This window comes from Gouania willdenowi, chromosome 18 (assembly GCF_900634775.1).
Source record: "Gouania willdenowi chromosome 18, fGouWil2.1, whole genome shotgun sequence".
In the NCBI taxonomy this organism is placed as follows: domain Eukaryota; kingdom Metazoa; phylum Chordata; class Actinopteri; order Blenniiformes; family Gobiesocidae; genus Gouania; species Gouania willdenowi.
Window position 1 is genome coordinate 6,189,917 of NC_041061.1, and position 17,791 is coordinate 6,207,707.

The following is a 17,791-nucleotide window of genomic DNA, read 5'->3' on the forward strand; positions in this document are numbered from 1 at the left end:
AAATTAAATTGCATTATTTTTCAAAAGATGGAAAATTCTGACAAATTATCCCACAGAATTCTGTCAAATTACACTATAAATTTCGCAAAAATGTGTTGTAAAGTCAAGGGATTTTCACCAATTGCTTAAGATTCTGGATTTTGTTTGAATTTGTGCTTTTTTTCTTCTTCACAAAAACATGGATTTTTTTGGTCGGTCCCGCCTTGAGGTCAAACTGGGTTGTATGTGGCCCTTGAACAAAAATGTGTTTGACACCCCTGATTTAGAGCAAACAAAAGCAGCACACATTGTCATTTTGACTTAAAAAGCTGCTAAATGATCAAAGACGATGGCTGGATGTTTCACTCCAATGGAAAACAATGGGACGTTTACATGTCACATGTTTACATGTCGTGATTTCAAGATGAATGAACACAGGCTCTGCAGAAACTGTAAAGTAGTCCCATTTTTTAAAGTTAATAAAACTAATATGTGTTTTGTTAGGTCTTCTAATAAGTACATTAGACAAAGGTTTTAGATGGTGGAAGATCCTTTTAACCTCAGTTCACTTATTGACCAGCATTGATTCATTTGACTTAATCTGTATATGGTTTTGATCCCACACATGGTTATCTGACACGAGTGAAACCCCCATGACGCATGCACACACACACGCACACACACACGCACACACACACGCACACACACACTCACACACACACACACACACACACACACACACACACACACACACACACACACACACACACACAGCATCTCTGCATGTTTCTCCTCGGGCTGACTCAGGGATGACTACGAACACATCACTTCCACTTCGTTCACACACTCAGGCGTGTGTGTGTGTGTGTGTGTGTGTGTGTGTGTGTGTGTGTGTGTGTGTGTGTGTGTGTGTGTGTGTGTGTGTGTGTGTGTGTGTGTGTGTGTGTGTGTGTGTGTGTGTGTGACCAGAACTTCTCAGAAATCAGCCAACAATACTCAAACCATCAGGACTATATTAACATGTTATTGAACAGAAGCATTTGTAAACGAGCCCGTATTTAAATTATTTTTGTATATATTCTGTATTACCATTGTTTTTTTGTTTTTTTTGTTTTTTTTTTTTTTTATTTTATTATTCTTTACTTCGGGGTTTCTCAACCTTGGGGTCAGGAACCCGTTTGAGGTCGTGAGACACTGGGAGGGGTGGCCAAATGTCTTCAAGAAACTAAGAATACTTTTTGACCAATTTGAGCCCACTTTTCCTTATTTTTACAATTTTTTCTGCAACTACATTAAACTTGCCATATTTTAACCTATTTCCATCACCTTTTCTTGCCATATTTTTGCTCCTTTTAATGCATTTCTGCTACATTACTTCTATTTCTGACATTTCTTCATCAATTTTCTGCACATTTTTTCCACTTTCAAGACATTTTTGGGAACTCATAAACCCTTTCCACGACTTTTCCCATCTAATTTTCAACATATCTCATGCTTTTTTCTTTTTCTTTTTTTTTTTTTTTTGCTAATTTAACCACATTCACGATTTGTCATGCCCATTATTCGCCAGTTTGAACTAATTGTTATGCCTTCAAGGAGCTAAGAATTTTTTTGTCAACAATTTGAGACCATTTTTTCTTATTTTTACCCTTTTTTTTGTAACTTCACCAAATTAATCTTTTTTTTTTTTTGCATTTTTGCTACAATATTGTTCCCATTTTTGCCCCTAATCCATCACATTTCAATGCCTTTTCTGTCCATTTCCAGCACTTTTAAACCCTTTCCATCACTTTTTCCACCTAACGATGCAAATATTGACCCATTATTGTCTTTTAACCTCTTTTCACCATATCCCATTCCTATATTTGCCAATTTAACCACATTTACACTTTTTATGTCTGTTTTTGACCTCTCTCTTGACCCATTTATAATATTTTTTTAATCCCACTTTATCACCATCCCACTATTTTTGGTCACTTTTAACCTATTTTATTATTGTAAACGAGGGATTTACATCTTTAAAATGACTATATATGGAGCAAATAATATTAAACATACTGGATAACAGTGGATATTATTCAGATAAATCAATGAATGTGGTCATCACATATTCATAGAATAATGGACCATAATTTTGTTGACTTTATAGATGTACTGTATATCATATAGTTGACATCATCCAATAATCCCATTGATTTGACATAGTCTGTAATGGTGTAAAAATGCAGGCAACAGTCGTTCATTGTTAATTTTCATGCTCATATCCCAGATTGTCCGAGTAGAAAGGGTCATTTTAAACATAAATAATAGAGAAGAACATGAAACCCATTCAGTCACTCATGCCAGCCGTCATTTTATCACAAGTGTCATTGTGGTCCCTTTAGAAAAGCCAGGATTTCACACGGTTCCACTCCACACAGGCATTGGAAACGCGTAGTGAAGGCATCACATGTGACGGCATCACATGTGACGGCATCACATGTGACGGCATCACATGTGATGGCACAGACCCAGAGACTGATCCCCCTCCTGCCAAAGCTCCCAACATCTGGAGCTGTGTGTGTGTGTGTGTGTGTGTCATTGTTTTAGGGATGTAATCTGATGTCAAAGTGGATGAATTGTGCCAGATTTGGAACATGAACTACAGCAGGATTAGGATCTCTAACACAGGAGCTGAATGAAGACAAAGACTGGAAACCATCAGCCAAACTGGGAAAAACAAACCAATACAGAACAAGAGGATGGGATGAATAGATAGTAAATGATGGATGAATGAATGATTAAATATATGAAGGATGGAAGGATATTGGATGGATGATTAATTAATTATATGACGGATGGAGGAATGTGTATAATGGATGGATGGGTAAATATATGATGGATGGATGAATATTGGATGGTTGGATAATTAACTATATGATGGATGGAAGGATATTGGTTGGATGGATGGATGGATGGTTAAATGTTGGTTGGTTTGATAGATGGATGGATGAAAAGATGATTATTCAATCAATCTTTATTTATATTGTGTAAATAACAACAAAGGTCATCACAAAATATAACATGAATAAGGATGGGTGAATATTGAATTGATGGATGGATGGATGGATGATTAAATATATGATGGATGGATAGATGGTAAATATATGATAGGTGGATGGATGAATAGATAGATGATTAAATGTGAGACAGGTGGATGGATGGATGGATGGATGGATTCATATTGGATTGATTGATGGATGGTTAAATATCGGTTGGATAGATGGATGAAGGATGGATGATTATTGGATGGATGAATATTGGATTGATTGATGGATTCATGATTAAATATATGATGGATGGATGGCGTGTTAGTCATGTTGGATCCTAGTGTAGACAGTCAGTTCTAATCCCATCCTGTGTCTCCCTCTAGCGGCTGATAGATGAACATCACCACCTGCTGTTAATCAGAGGCTGAGAAATAACAGTGTTAAAGGTCCATCAGACACAGCTGATGGATTATAACAAACATTTTAAACAGACAATATAAACAACCCACAGGAAAAATAATACATTAAAAAAACGCATGTTTATTTATTATTCCAAATTCCTATTTTGTCCATCAAAAATATTTCTAGGTTTTATGTAATTTAATTTAAACAGTTTATTGTAATAATTTTTTATATATTTTGTGATAAAGTGAAAAGTGTTTAAATATTACCAATTTTCCTCTTGTTTTTTTTTTTTACTTTACTTTTTCCTATTTTTCCATGTTTTATATATATATATATATATATATATATATATATATATATATATATATATATATATATATATATATATAAAATCAATATTGCAGTTTCAACAAAACTTTTATTATGGAATCAAGTAAAACAAAAAATTCTAAATATTCTAAACAGAAGAATTATTTTCAGAATATTGAAGTAAGTATATATATATATATATATATATATATATATATATATATATATATATATATATATATATATATATATAGTTTCAACTACAGTCTACAGTTTAAACAAACTTTCATTATAGGATAAAGTTAAAATATATATATATATATATATATATATATATATATATATATATATATATATATATTTACATGATATTTATTTACCAATTTTGCTCTTGTAATTTTTTACACACTTTTTCCTATTTTTTCACATTATTTTATTATAGTTACATTTGGATTTATATGCATCATGTTCAGATAAAGAAATATTTACCTTATAGTTTTGTCATCAGTTTACAAAACGTTGCGTAGATTATGTTTGATACATGTTATTTATTCTTTTGCTGTGTTTTTTTTTTTTTTCTCGTGTTATTATTATTATTATTATTATTATTATTATTATTATTTAATTTATTTATTTATTGCATGTTTTTGTTCTGCATCTTTGTAAAAACGCGTTGTTCTCTCAGTAAAACATGTGAAAACATCTCCTCTGTGACTGACTGGGTGTCACAGTCCTGGAGGCGGGCGCGCGTGTGTGTGTGTGTGTGTGTGTGCGCGTGAGTGTCCGTGGTTGTGTGTGTGTGTGTGTGTGTGTGCTGTGACTGAGTCTCCCTCCAGAGCCTCAGACAGAAGTAAAGAACCAGACTAAAGTGTGCAGCAGCATGAGGCTCGGAGTGGCGGGAACATCAGAGCCCAGATGACGGTGAGTTGTTGTTCCTTCGCTTTATTTCTCCTCAACTTCTACACGTTGGCGTTGTTTAGTGTTTTTTTTTTACGTCAGCGGGGACGTTTTTATAGGAGGTAAACAATGCAGTACCTCATTAATCCTGCTTATATCTAATTAGTGATCAATGAGCCACGTCACAGACACAGGCTGATAATGCTGAGTCATGCTGCACCTGGTTACGCTTTAATTGGAGATGCACAGAAAATGTGTTGCATCATGTTTAATGTCCCAGAAACACGTCAGGTGGATGATCTTCATCCTGCTCTGAAATGGGAGTGTGGGGTTTATACTGGGAATGTCGGAGATCCATAATCACAGGGAGGCTTCATTGTTGCTGGGTTGCATTTTTATATTTACAGGAAACCCAAATCTGCGAACGTAACAAAGGAAAGTGTGTAAATGTGTTCATTTCAACAATGAATTTGGATTTAGCTTTAGTCATAGTCTTTTGACTAAAATGCAACTCAGTTTATTACAGTTCTTTTAATTTTTTTTATTTTTTTATAAAATAGTTGTATGTTGCTACTGTTAGTTTGATGTCACAGATGTTAGTTTTACCTCAGGTGTGTAGTATACGTTTTCAGTGAAATGGTCCCAAACCTTTGAGACTTTAGGTTGGTTTTTCTTCTGTTGCGCAATTCTTCTTCACAATGTAAATCATTGCTACTTCATTGTTACTGGGTTTCCATTTTTATATATGCGGGAAACCCAAATCTGCAAAGGAAACTATGAAAACGTGTTCATTTCAACAACACATTTTTATTTATTTTTAGTCATAATCTTTTGACTAATATACGACTTAGTTTTAGCATTTGCAGAGTGTACGGGGGGGCAGGGGAGCAAAAGTTTTCATTACAGTTTTCCCAAATTAATTCAGAAAAAAAATACAATATTTTCTGCTGCTTTGATTCTAACATATTACTAGCTGTGTTCACTTTCCATTACAGATTTTCGCAAAATCAAAGCAATATTTCTCGATGTCAACCAAGTATAATTGCGCTTTTAATGTGTTTTTACATTTAAGGTTGTTTTGGAACCTCTCGTGAAATCTCATCCCGCGAGACTTTGCTGCAGGAAGATGGACGCTCAAAACCTCCTTATAACCCTCTGCATTCCTTTGTTGTTTCACGTCTAGTAATAATTTTAAGAACGTGTCTATTTGTACGGTTGCTGTACGTATGGTTACAGAAGTACAAGTATGTAGCGTCTTAGGGTTAGGATTAGGTTTAGGGTTAGGTTATAACCCAATATAGCAACAATTTTTAGAGTTAGGTTTAAGGTAAAGTTTTGTCTTAGTCACGCAACCTAAACTGGCCAATGATTGACCTATCACGTGACCTAAACTGGCTAAATAGGATGTTGGATATTGATATGGCAACCGTACGGATAGCCACAGCCCAATTTATAGTATTATGCTTAGAAATGTCTTAGTCTTCTCTTCTGTACACATGTTTCATGCCATGTTTTCTCAGAGAGAAGTGGTCATGTGACCAAGTATGTCACATTCTGCAACTCATATATTGCGCAAAGTGTTTCATTGCGCTTTTGCGATACATTTCCTTATCTAAACATATGAAAACCTTTCTCATGAAAGTTTAAAAACATTTTAGCGATATTTGAGTGTTTTGTTTTTTAAATTCAGATGTTTCCATTACCAGATTTTTTTTTTTTTTTTGCGTTATTTAGATTTTGCGCCATCCAAGGGTAATAGAAACAGCTACTGTTAGGTTGATGTCACTGGTGTTAGTTCTACCTCAGGTGTGTAATAAATGTTTTTAGTAAAATGGTCCCAAACTTTTGAGACTTTAGGCTGGTTCTTCTTTTTCACAGTGTAAATAGTGAAGTGACGATGTATGGTACTGCAGCAAAAGCGAAGCAGAAAACGGTCGCCGGCCTGATTTTATCATGAATTTACAACATTAAATGGCACAATGCAAATATTTAGTCAACATTATCAATTGTTACTAATAATTTTTTACGTTATTGTTAATGATGCACACATTGTGGTTGATGCAAATCTGGAGACGCTCTATATATTTAATGATATTTTTTCTTTCTCTCCCCCCCCCCCCCCCCCCGGCAAGAATCTCAAACTTCACCTTTGAGAATGAAGTACAAATATTTCTATGCTCCATCTACAGGACTCCATATCCCACAATGCAATGCGCCAAACTTTTCCAACAATATCAACAAGACTGTTTACAATGTAGATTAAACTAACTTTCGAGCGGCAATTACAACCTTTTGATAAAACCTTGTAGATAAAAGTGAGTGTGACCTTACAGGTGTGAAAGTGCCCGCAGACAGAACTCCACTTCCCACAATGCAATGCGTGAAACTTTTCCGAAAACATCAATAAACGGTGTTTACAGTGGTGATCAAAACAAACTTTCAACCAGTAATATTCAACCTTTTGCCTTTTGACTAGTTTTAGGAGTTGTTGCGTTCACTACTTCTCAGAACAGCATGAAAAGCACAGTTACATGGATTTCTGAGTGCTTCCAAACCAGACCTTCTCATGAACAAGTCACACTGCAGAACTCACTCACACGTGCTGTCCCTTAGTGGAGAAAAAGCCAAAAGTGGAACATATCGTGCAGCTGTGTCTGTGTGAGATTTTGCATCAGCAAATTTAACCCAGAATTGTATTTCTGGTCAGACTTTGAGTTAAAAATATCGAGATTTATATCTCCGCCAGTTTGAGAAAAAATGTTGAGATATGAATTTTGGTTCCTGTAAACGAGACGTTTCCATTCAATCTTTAAAAATCCAAGAGACACTGAACTCCCAATGCTGGATTTTTTAGCTGGATTTGATGCAAAAACAACCTCATGGTGCATATTTTGCCGTGTGTGTGTGTGTGTGTGTGTGTGTGGGCTTTCTCTGGGAGCTCTGGTTTCCTCCCACTGCTGCTGACAACATGTCAGTTTGAAGTCTGTGCGATGACTGGAGTGTCTTCTTCTTCTTCTACTTGTTGTTAGCTCAGTGATGGATGCTGACGATGTGCTCAGGCTGTTGTTCCTGGACGGACTCCGTGCTCTCCATCTGACCTTGTGAACCCAATCGTCCAGCTGCTGGGATTGTCGGTGATGGTTGGTTAGTGGTGGTTTGGTTGCAGGGCAAAGTGAAGTGAATAGTAATCTCCCACCATCGGATTGTTGCATAACTTTAGAAGTGAAGAGCCATCCTGGCTGTGTGGGAGTGCAGGCGATGTTCCCACTTTCTCGCTGTTGTTTTGCTCGTTAAATTTTGAGCCGGCACATATTAATGTCAGTGGTGTTTCTATGACTTTGCTGATTTAACTCTTAGTTTTGATTGTTATTGATGATGATGATGATGATGATGAGTGTGCAGGATTTGACTGCTTGTGATTTGCTTGCATACCTACCTACATCATGAAGTCTGGGAGGCTTGAGTGCTGCGCAGCATGTTTGGTTCGGACCATTCGTGCACGTGTGTGTGTATTTGTGTGCGTATGTGTGTAGGCGGAGTGTGAACTCTGAGCGCACAGGCGTGACGCTCGGTGCTGTCGGAGGGAGTTCAGAGTCTGTCCTCTGCAGGGACAGACGGCGTGCAGTCACATGACTCACAAGCATGACATCACTGCCATTAATTAGGGCTGCTCGATTATAGAAAAAATAATAATCACGATTATTTTAGTCATAATTTAAATCACAATTATCCAAATGATTATTTCTCAACCAAAAAGTTGTTTATTTTTTGTACAAGAAAACATGAAATACATTTTTAAACATAAATAAAATCCTCCAAACACAGAAATCAAGTATATTCACTTTGGCACAAAACAAAACACTTGTTGCACGTGATGTGTCTTTGCTCTAGATCTTCATTATCAAACCCAAAGTGTTCCCATTGAAGAGAATTTGACTTGCCACTTGTTTGCTAGTGTTTTTGCTGCATTTCAAGACCACTAGCCACAACTGTCCTCATGTTGGCCTGCAGGCTAACTTTGGCTTTGAGAGGGGCGGGAGGAGGGAGGAGCTTGCATGTGTGTGTATTAAACAACTGAAAGTTAGTATTAAAAATGTGTGTGCCAAGCTTTTTTTCTTATGTCATTTTTTTAATCGTTGGGTGTAATAATCGAAATTGTAATCAAATTTAGCAGTCCTACCATTAAACAAGAACAAGGGTTTACTCCTTCAAAAAAAAGCCACTTGTCACGTTTTTTTTTTTTTTTTTTTGTAGCTCTTTGTTCATATGAGGATTACACTTTATAACAAATTCTTCCCATCAACCTGAAGTAATGTGCCACCCTCCTCTCCCCGGCGCTCGGCCCTCCTCGCTGCATCAGGGGCAGTCCCTCTCTGGTCATGCCGCCGTTGTCGGTCCCCTTCTCTGGGTGTCGGCACGGCGGCCAGGGTTTGGGCGTGCGCGGGGAGGTGTCTGGCGCCGGGTCTCGGCGGTGTCTTTTTAGTCTCAGAAACAGTTTTAAAATTTGTTCTTGCCTCGGCCATGACCAGGAGTCGAACAGGTGGAAAAATACTAGCAAAAGCCTTAAAAAGCCCAACGAGTATATCCGAACCTTTGGTCACGTGACTGCCGTAAAGTGATATATTCTCCAGGAATTTTCCAGGTCACATGACTTGGGCCAAAGATCGTCCGTCTCTCCAAACTTACATGGGCGGTATTTCAAGAGGGAAGCCCCGTTCGGAGCATTGATACTGTCAAGCCCTGTATGTTGGCCTGAGGAATCATTTAAAATAACTCATATGGGTCAAATCTTTAGGTCCAAAAGTCCGCGGTGTGCCTTTATGTGTCGTTAGCTAAATTGTAACAGCTTTGGAGCTATGTTGGCATTTTTTGGGTTAGGTGGAGGGATCTAGTGGGGTTAGGGCAGGGATCTGCAACCTTTGCTCTCAAAGGAAGCATTTTGCCTAATCACACCTGGATTAAAGTCCTTCTCAATGAAGACAATGCAGTGTATAACATTCTATACAGTTAAAATAGTCTCGAATAAGTTTGAGTTAATGTATTTGAAGGGCTACAAAAAGTAACTTGAATTTGATAACACATGATCACGTCATTCAACACATGCTAAATGTTAATTTCTTGCAACATATCAAGCATACATATTGAACTGGCATGTTGGCAGTATACATCTTTCCCCACGCAAATAAAATCTCTATTTTCAACCAGAATAGTCTTTTTTTTACTTTGGTTATCTTACCAGGGATTTAAAACTTAAGGTTAGCAACGCAACATGGGCAAGGAAAGTTGATGAGAGGTGAAGTAAGAAGGTGGCAGGAAGGATATTTTTAGGTTAACAAATTATTTTATCATAATTGTGACGTTAATGTCAATAATCACCAATATCCTCTGTAAGAAATAACAATTCATTGTTTTTTTTAAAGCTATAGGGAGCCATTGCAAAAGAGTCAAAGAGCCACATGAGGCGCAGAGCCCTGGGTTAGGGTAACAGACGACACTTAATGACAGCCTTCATGACACCTTATTAATGCTAATGACACCTTATTAATGCTAATGATGGGTATCATGTCATAATAATAATAGTGTAATGTATCAAACTTCAAGTAAAGTGTTAGCATAATTGATTACGTAATTGATTAAGTATTCACGTTACTGTAATTGAGTCTTTATGGGTACTTTTGAGGACATTTCTAAATCAGTCACTTTACTTGTACTTAAGTACATTTTAAAAGAAGTCATTTGTTACATTTCTACATCCGACCGTCACTGAGTGAATTATTTAAACTAAGTGTTCCCTTTTGGGGTCGCAAGACACTGGGAGGGCGTCGTCAGATGCCTTCAAGAAACTAAGAATATTTTCTGAACAATTTCAGCCCATTTTTGCTTAATTTTACTCTTTTTCCACAACTATACCAAACTTATCATATTTTAACTTATTGTCATCACTTTTTCTTGCCATATTTTTGCTCCTTTAAATGCATTTTTGCTACATTACTCCCAAATTTTTCCACTCTCAAGACATTTTCAGCACTTATAAAACCCTTTCCACCACATTTCCACCTAATGTCACATAAGTTGACCCATTATTGTCACTTTTAACCTCTTTTCACCATATTTCATGCTTATTTTTGCCAATTTAACCACATTTACGATTTATTACCAAAAAAAAAACCGTGTGGGGTGAAAGTAACTAGTAATTTTTACTTTGAGTACTATTTAATTAAGTTACTTTTTACTTGTACTTGAGTATTTTATGCATGGGTTACTTGTACTTGAGTGTAATTTAAATCAAGTAACAGTACTTCTACTTGAGTAGGATATTATATCAGTACTTTTTCCTCCTGTGAATATATCAAAGAAACCTACTTGTGTTAATGATAACTTGTGAATAATGTTTGTGTTTGGCTTTATTTTCCTGTTTTTGCTTCGTGCACACCAGGATGTGTTTGTGCCTAAACCAAACTATTCAACTCTTTCACTTTCTAATTTTGTTGGTAATCCTTTAGCTCTGTTCTAAATATCATACAAATGTACGATCATACAAAGTCTGACGTCAAAATGAATATGTAGTGTGTTCACATTAGATAGTGTGGAAAGGTTGAGTTTATGAGAAATACCCTGATATATACTATACATGGGGACATTTTTTAAGTATGCATGGTGGTCACACTAGTCATACTCAACCGTCCCATGATGCACTGTGAGCGGAATGTAAAATGGGCCTGGGACCAGCTTCAAGCTAAAAATCAAACATCCCCTTTTCAAAATAAAAGCATATCTTCTTGTCTTAGTTTTTTAATTTTTTTGGAAATAGGGCTCTTGTTTTGAAGTTTTGTCAGAAGCACAACCGAGGGTCTCTGAAAATCTCAGAAATGTCGGCATGAAACATGTTTCAGTGAGTTTTATGGATGGAAAAAGCAAATGTTGATATTCTACTTGGTCACTTTCTCACTTAAAATGTTTTCAAAACTTTCAAAGTAAAGGTGGAGAATCAACAGAGATATTTAGCCTCAGTGTGATTCAGGTTTTTGTCGTTTCTTGGGAAACTTGGAAGTTTATTTTAACCCTAACGCTCATCATCCTAATCATACATATAGTATATACAGTAGTAGACAGTATATAGTCATGGCGTTTGTAGTGTGTAGTGCAGTATGTGACACAGCCTTTGACTTTGTTCTGTCTGTAAGTCACGACTCTTCCATGAGTTTCTGCACATTTTCCTCTGAAGGTGTCATAACTTTTAGTTCAGGGTTCAGTTTTCTCTCCACAACAATATTTGCAGCATCGCGTCTGATCTCTGCTTTTCCATCATTATTTTGAATTCCTGCTGTTACGTACACGTGACCCGTGACTTAACTGAGAAAAACAGGAGTTATTTTGATTTGGGAAATAGTTTTGACAATTCCTTGCGATACAATAAACCCATTAATAAGGTTTCATTTATTCAGACCACTTTGTTCAGGAAATTTACTTTAATCTCCTGACATGTTTTGACTGTAAACTATCAGTCTTCCTCAGAGATGCCTGCTGATTGCTTTGATGTGTCACGTCTTTATGAGTTCTTTCTGGGCATGGCCAACTTGATAGTTCTGTCAGGCTGGGAGGGGGTCGCCAGATGCCATCAAGAAGGAATATTTCATTTTCAGCTCATTGTTGCTTATTTTGACCCTTTTTCTACAACTACACCAAATTGCCATATTTTAACCTATTTGCATCACTTTTTCTTGCCATATTTTTGCTACATTACTCCCATTTCTGCCACTTCTTCATCAAATTTCAATGCTTTTTCTGCACATTTTACACTTTGAAGACATTTTTGCTACTTATAAATTGTTTCCACCACTTTTCCATCTATGTCACATATATTGACCCATTATTGTCACTTTTAACCTCTTTTCACCATATTTCATGCTTTTATTTTTGCCAATTTAACCATATTCAGGATTTGTCATGCCCATTATTTGCCAGTTTAAACTAATTGTTCCTACTTTTTAAATTACATTATCCCATTACCTGCTACTTTTAAGCCAATATTCACACATTGAACCCTTTGTACCACTTTTTCTGTTTGTTTTTGCCCACTCTGACTTGTAACTTTTAACCAATTTCTGTGGTTTTTAAGATGCCATTTCACCACCTTTTCCACCATTTTTGGTCACTTTTAACTTATCTTAAATCCCTGTTTTAATCAGAAATAAAAATGACTATATACTATGGAGCAAATAATACTAAATGTCCTGAAAAACAGTGGATATTATTCAGATAAATAAATAAATGTGGTTATCACAGATTCATAGAACAATGGACCATCATTTTGCTGACTTTATGGATGGACCCCAAAAATCTCTCCCCTTTATCCCCCCTTATTGATGGCACCTTCCTTTTCTGGTTTCTGTTCTGGATTCAGGTTTTAAGATGAGAAACAGGTCAATACTGTGTTGTGTGTTTAGAAAGGTTTTGATGAAAGGACTTCCTGGATCTTTCATGCAGGCGTTTGTCCTCTGGTGGTCACTCTAACACTATCAGACAACAACAGGAGGAGGAGTAATCCTTTTGTAATCACTGACGAGGCAGTGCTCTAGAGATCCACAGAAGTGGATGTAGACATCAGAACTCTGATCTGTGCTGGATTCAAAAAAACATTTAGCATCTTTCACTTTGAAACCCTGAATAATTCCTTATTGGTGTAAAGCGGTGATTCAGGGGTCCCTCAAACAAAGCCCTTAAATATGAGCCATTATTCACTGTGTCTGTTGTCCGGCACAAAAACAACATTTGGTACAAAGTGCTCCACATGCGTCATTGGTCGCTTCATGAATCACACAATCATCCCGAGGTCGATGCAGATCAGGAAAGACAGAATGTGTGATGATGATTCTATTGTTTCCCAGTGCAAATGTTTGCATTCTGGTCACAAATATCAGGTTTTTACTGGAAATATGAATGAAAATGAAAAAAAACAATCAGATTTTTCCCGAGCAGCTTAGTTTTGAAAGATCTAACTTGCATGAGTGACTTTTTTTAATTAACATTACAGTAGGGAATTTAACAATCATTCTTTGTTTACAGTACTGCTTCACAAATTTTTTCTGCTTAGCCTCTCAGAGCCCCCCCCATTGTGTAAAAAAAAAAAAAAAAAGGGTGTAATTGTGTGACCTTGTTTTATAATAATAAAAATGTGGACTATACTTCTTCAAATCTCATAAAAATATCGTAAAATTCTCACTCATATTTTAGAACAGTATAAAGCTCTTTATTACGGAAGCGTATTGAATTCACTTGGGGAAAAAAAATCTGGTTTCTCTGAACAATTACATAGTTTGTTTTTTGGGCTTTTTTATTTTCTGTTTTACGGACAAATTTTTTTCTTCTGTTTTTCAGAGTAATTATTTTTTTACGGTTTTACGGAGTAATTTGATCTGTTTTTCATACAATCTTTTTTTTCTGAATTATCGAGATACTTGGAAATCCTGCAAGAACATCCGTCCCATTACTCAAAAAAATCGAAGAAAAAATTTGTCAAAAAAAAGAAAGTGAATAAAATAGGCCAAAAAACAAGTGAATGCAATACGCTTCCGTACTGTATTAATAAAGTGTAAAGGGAAAAAAAAATCTATTTTTAATGCTCAAGGTTCAGCAAGGACATGACGTCACGCCCCCTCGTAGGGGGAGCGCCCCCAGTTTGGGAACCACTGGGTTACACTATGCTAATATAGGTGATCAGTATGCTGTTTATTTGCTATTGCCTGTCATGTATCATAGTTCGTCAGTGTAGTAAACCTCCCTCCGCGTCAGTAGGGGGCAGCAGTCAGCACAGTGAACATGACTATTGTAAGTTATTGTTTGATGATGTGATGCAGGACTTTTGAAGAAATTGTTTCAAATGTGCCATGGCTTAAAAAATAGGATGACCAATCAAATCATCTTCCTCCGTCCTTCCTCTTCTCCGTTCTCTGTATCTTTACATTGTTATCATCTTTCTTACAAAACTTCACATTTCTTCATTCTGTTGGTTCTGCTTCGCATCCACCAGTGCCATCGTCTCTAAACATGAACTGGTTTCTAGCTCTTAAGCTTGGAAATTTAGGGAATATACAAAAATATAAACTTTTGATTGGAATTTTTATTGGAATTAACATATTCAAGTTGTTTTGAAGAAAGTAACCTTTAATACCTTTTACAAACACAGCGATTGGTAAGGATGACACATGGTTTTTCTGTGTTATAAGTGCACAGTTTGTTGTTCTTTACATATTAATGCACTTTATTATTTTTTTACATTGTTTTGAATAGTTTAACATTTTGTTCTACAGTAGTTTTTCTTTAGTTGTTTTAACGTCACCTTTTGGTAATTTTCTGTTTTTTTTGTTGTTTTCAAACTCTTCCACTTGTGTTTTTGTAAGTTTGCCAACTTGGTTTTTCATTTTTGTGGAAAAAACTTTGTGCATTATCAGCTGTAATCTCAGCTGTGTTTTCGCGTAAGCGGTATACAGTGACCATCACCAGGAAGTGATAACCATCAGCATCCAGCTTTAAGTTTCATTAAAGCTGCAGTTTGCAGAATCTTCCCTCCACTCCATTTTGAAATCAAAATAAAAACGGGCAGAGGTGGCTGTGATCTCAGCTGCCGCTCTGCGCGGGACTGACAACTACTGTCCTCATCCAGACTGTAAAATTAATTGCTGTTTTTTCCACCTTGAATAAGCTTCTCTTAGGTTTACACGCAATGTATCCCGTCTGTTATCACTCTCTCTTTGACACCAGTACGTGCGGCGGACCCTCTGCAGTCACGGAGATCCGCGAGGACGCAAAGCGGTCCGTTCCTCTCGAGTATGTTTGTGCCTTTAAAGGTCTCATATCATGCATTTTTCACCCATCTCCAGTTGTTCCAACAACCCCAAAACATAGTATTTGAGATTTGTTTTACCAAACTCGCCTGTTTTCTTGAGTTTTAGCACTCTGAAAATTAACTTTCTGAGCAACGGGCTGTTTGATGCCTGCTTATGCATATTCATGAGTGGGCGTGGCTATAGACGCTGACTTGCCTGCATGCCTCACTGTGAGGGAGATCAGTGATCACCAGAGCAATTTAGTTTTGCTATCCACACACTGTTATTGTTTTCAACCAAAAAACTGCACAATACAGTAAAACACATGGCTATTAAAGTGGCTATTGTTTTAATTGATTTTAATTGATTTTACTGATGATTTTAAATGTTCTTATTGATTTTAAACAATTGAATGTTTTATCATGTAAAGCACATTGAGTTGCCTTGAGTATGAAATGCGCTATACAAATAAATTTGCCTTGCCTTGCCTATTGTGATTGTGAGTCCGTCTCAGCACTTCAGGGTGTGTCAGCTGCTTCAAACAATCACCGGAGTTTTAAGCTGCTAAGTCACTTTCTTCCCCTCCTCATCTCTATTAACGACATAAATAGTGCATTTAAGACCATAATCATTTGTGTTATCCAGTCGCTGTGTCGCATTGGGTCACAAACATGTCAGATTGAGTCACGAACCACAAGATGTGCTGGAAACCACAAGAAGCGGAGTACACCTCCGCAGGAACAAATAATGCATACACTGCAGTGTATGTTCACTGTGGAGGCGCGGCACCGGCAGCAGGCACTTCCTGGAGGGGGTGGTTCAGACTCTCTTGACGTCACAAAAAGTTTGAAGCGGAAGAACCGCTCGTTTTTCAGAATCGATCAATCACTAGCTCAGAGAGCAGGATTAGTGAGGATTAGTCAGATATTTAGGAAGGAAGACCAAATGTACTTTGGGGGTATTTATGATAAGGAATTAACATTGTAACAAGGTTAAAAGCTCAAAAAAGTTGATTTGCATGATAAAGGACCTTTAAACTGTTGCTTCTCCGCCTCGGTCTGCCTTTTTCTGCTTGATTTGCCGTATAACTGTTGTGCCTAACACCACGATGGAGACTTCTGCTGGAACGTCTGCCATTGCATTTGGTACGTGAACTCCCAAAACAGCTCATGGAGGACACGTGTTTGTAGAAAGATCTCTGGATTTTTTAAATTTATTTTGCAGGGCCATGAGAAGAGATTCACTGTCCACTCAGAACACTTTGGTATACAATATGCTCAAAGATGATTTTGGATTTTTGACTAAACAATGCCAAAAAAAAGCTTACATACTGCAGCTTTAACAAGCAAAAGGGATGTTAAGTCATGTGAAATTTGTGGTTGTGAGTGCTTGGGTGTTTCATTTTTTGTATTCCCATTCTATTAGAAAAGCCAATGAAAGCTGAATTTTTGACACAGTTTTTCTTCTTCTGTGGTGTGGGGGCAGCGTACCCAACCTACTGCCCTCTCTCCTAAACATTTCCACTCTATCAAAGTTTTTCCCACGATTCCACCTCTAATCTGACAGATTGTTTTGTAATAATAACTCTCCCTCTGAATCACTTCAGTAGCCGACCTGCGTCTATATTTATAAGCCTCCACAGTTATGCTAACAGTGGCTGTTTTCTCCCGCCTGCAGCCCAAGTGTTACTGCTGAGTCACGTCAGTGTTTTAGTACGACTTCGTCACAGTGTCATCGCTGTAACACCTTTACGAACAGGCATGGAAATGGACACCTGTCGCCTAAAACCTCTGCTGCCCCCTGTGGATTATATGATCCACTGCAGTTATGCTAATCCATTAGCATTCCCACGCATGCAGCGCTCGGCTGAGGCTATACTTAGCATCCATGACGCCAAAGGCACAGATTACACTATTACTGCTCAGATAGAAGCTGAAGTGACTCTTTGGTGCTGTCACACACTTGTTTGTTTGCTTTAGTGTTTTCTTTTGTTTTGCTTGCGTCTTATTCTGCCTTTTTATTTCTCCAATATGCTTCTTCTTAATCATTTATCTTCTTATTTCCAATCTCTCCCTGTGTTTTTTTTCTTTCTCATTACATAAGAGTGCGTGCGTGCGTGCGTGCGTGCGTGGGCTGTGTTGCACTTTATGTAAGGCAGACCTGGAAGTGTCTAACAAACCTTTGGGTCATGCTCACGCCGGTTTTGCTGTTTCCTCATTGTGTGGTTGGGTCATCGGACTCTAGATGTGCCTGGTCGTTACACACATGAATCAAAATGATATTTTTTGAAAACACCTCTTGATAACACATGATGGAAACGCGTACAACTTTACTGAAGCCTTGTTT

The 17,791-nt window shown here is 37.1% G+C and overlaps 1 protein-coding gene across 2 annotated transcripts in view; it reads left to right on the top strand.

Annotated features, from left to right (window-relative positions):
• Positions 1–4,539: 4,539 nt before the first annotated feature.
• Positions 4,540–17,791, top strand: part of rin1b (Ras and Rab interactor 1b) — a 41,136-nt gene continuing 27,884 nt past the window's right edge. For both annotated transcript variants that reach the window (XM_028474290.1, XM_028474291.1), the window contains exon 1: positions 4,540–4,643. In XM_028474290.1, the coding sequence (XP_028330091.1) occupies positions 4,638–4,643 (6 nt within the window). In that variant the 5' untranslated portion in view covers positions 4,540–4,637. The remainder of the gene's footprint in view (positions 4,644–17,791) is intronic.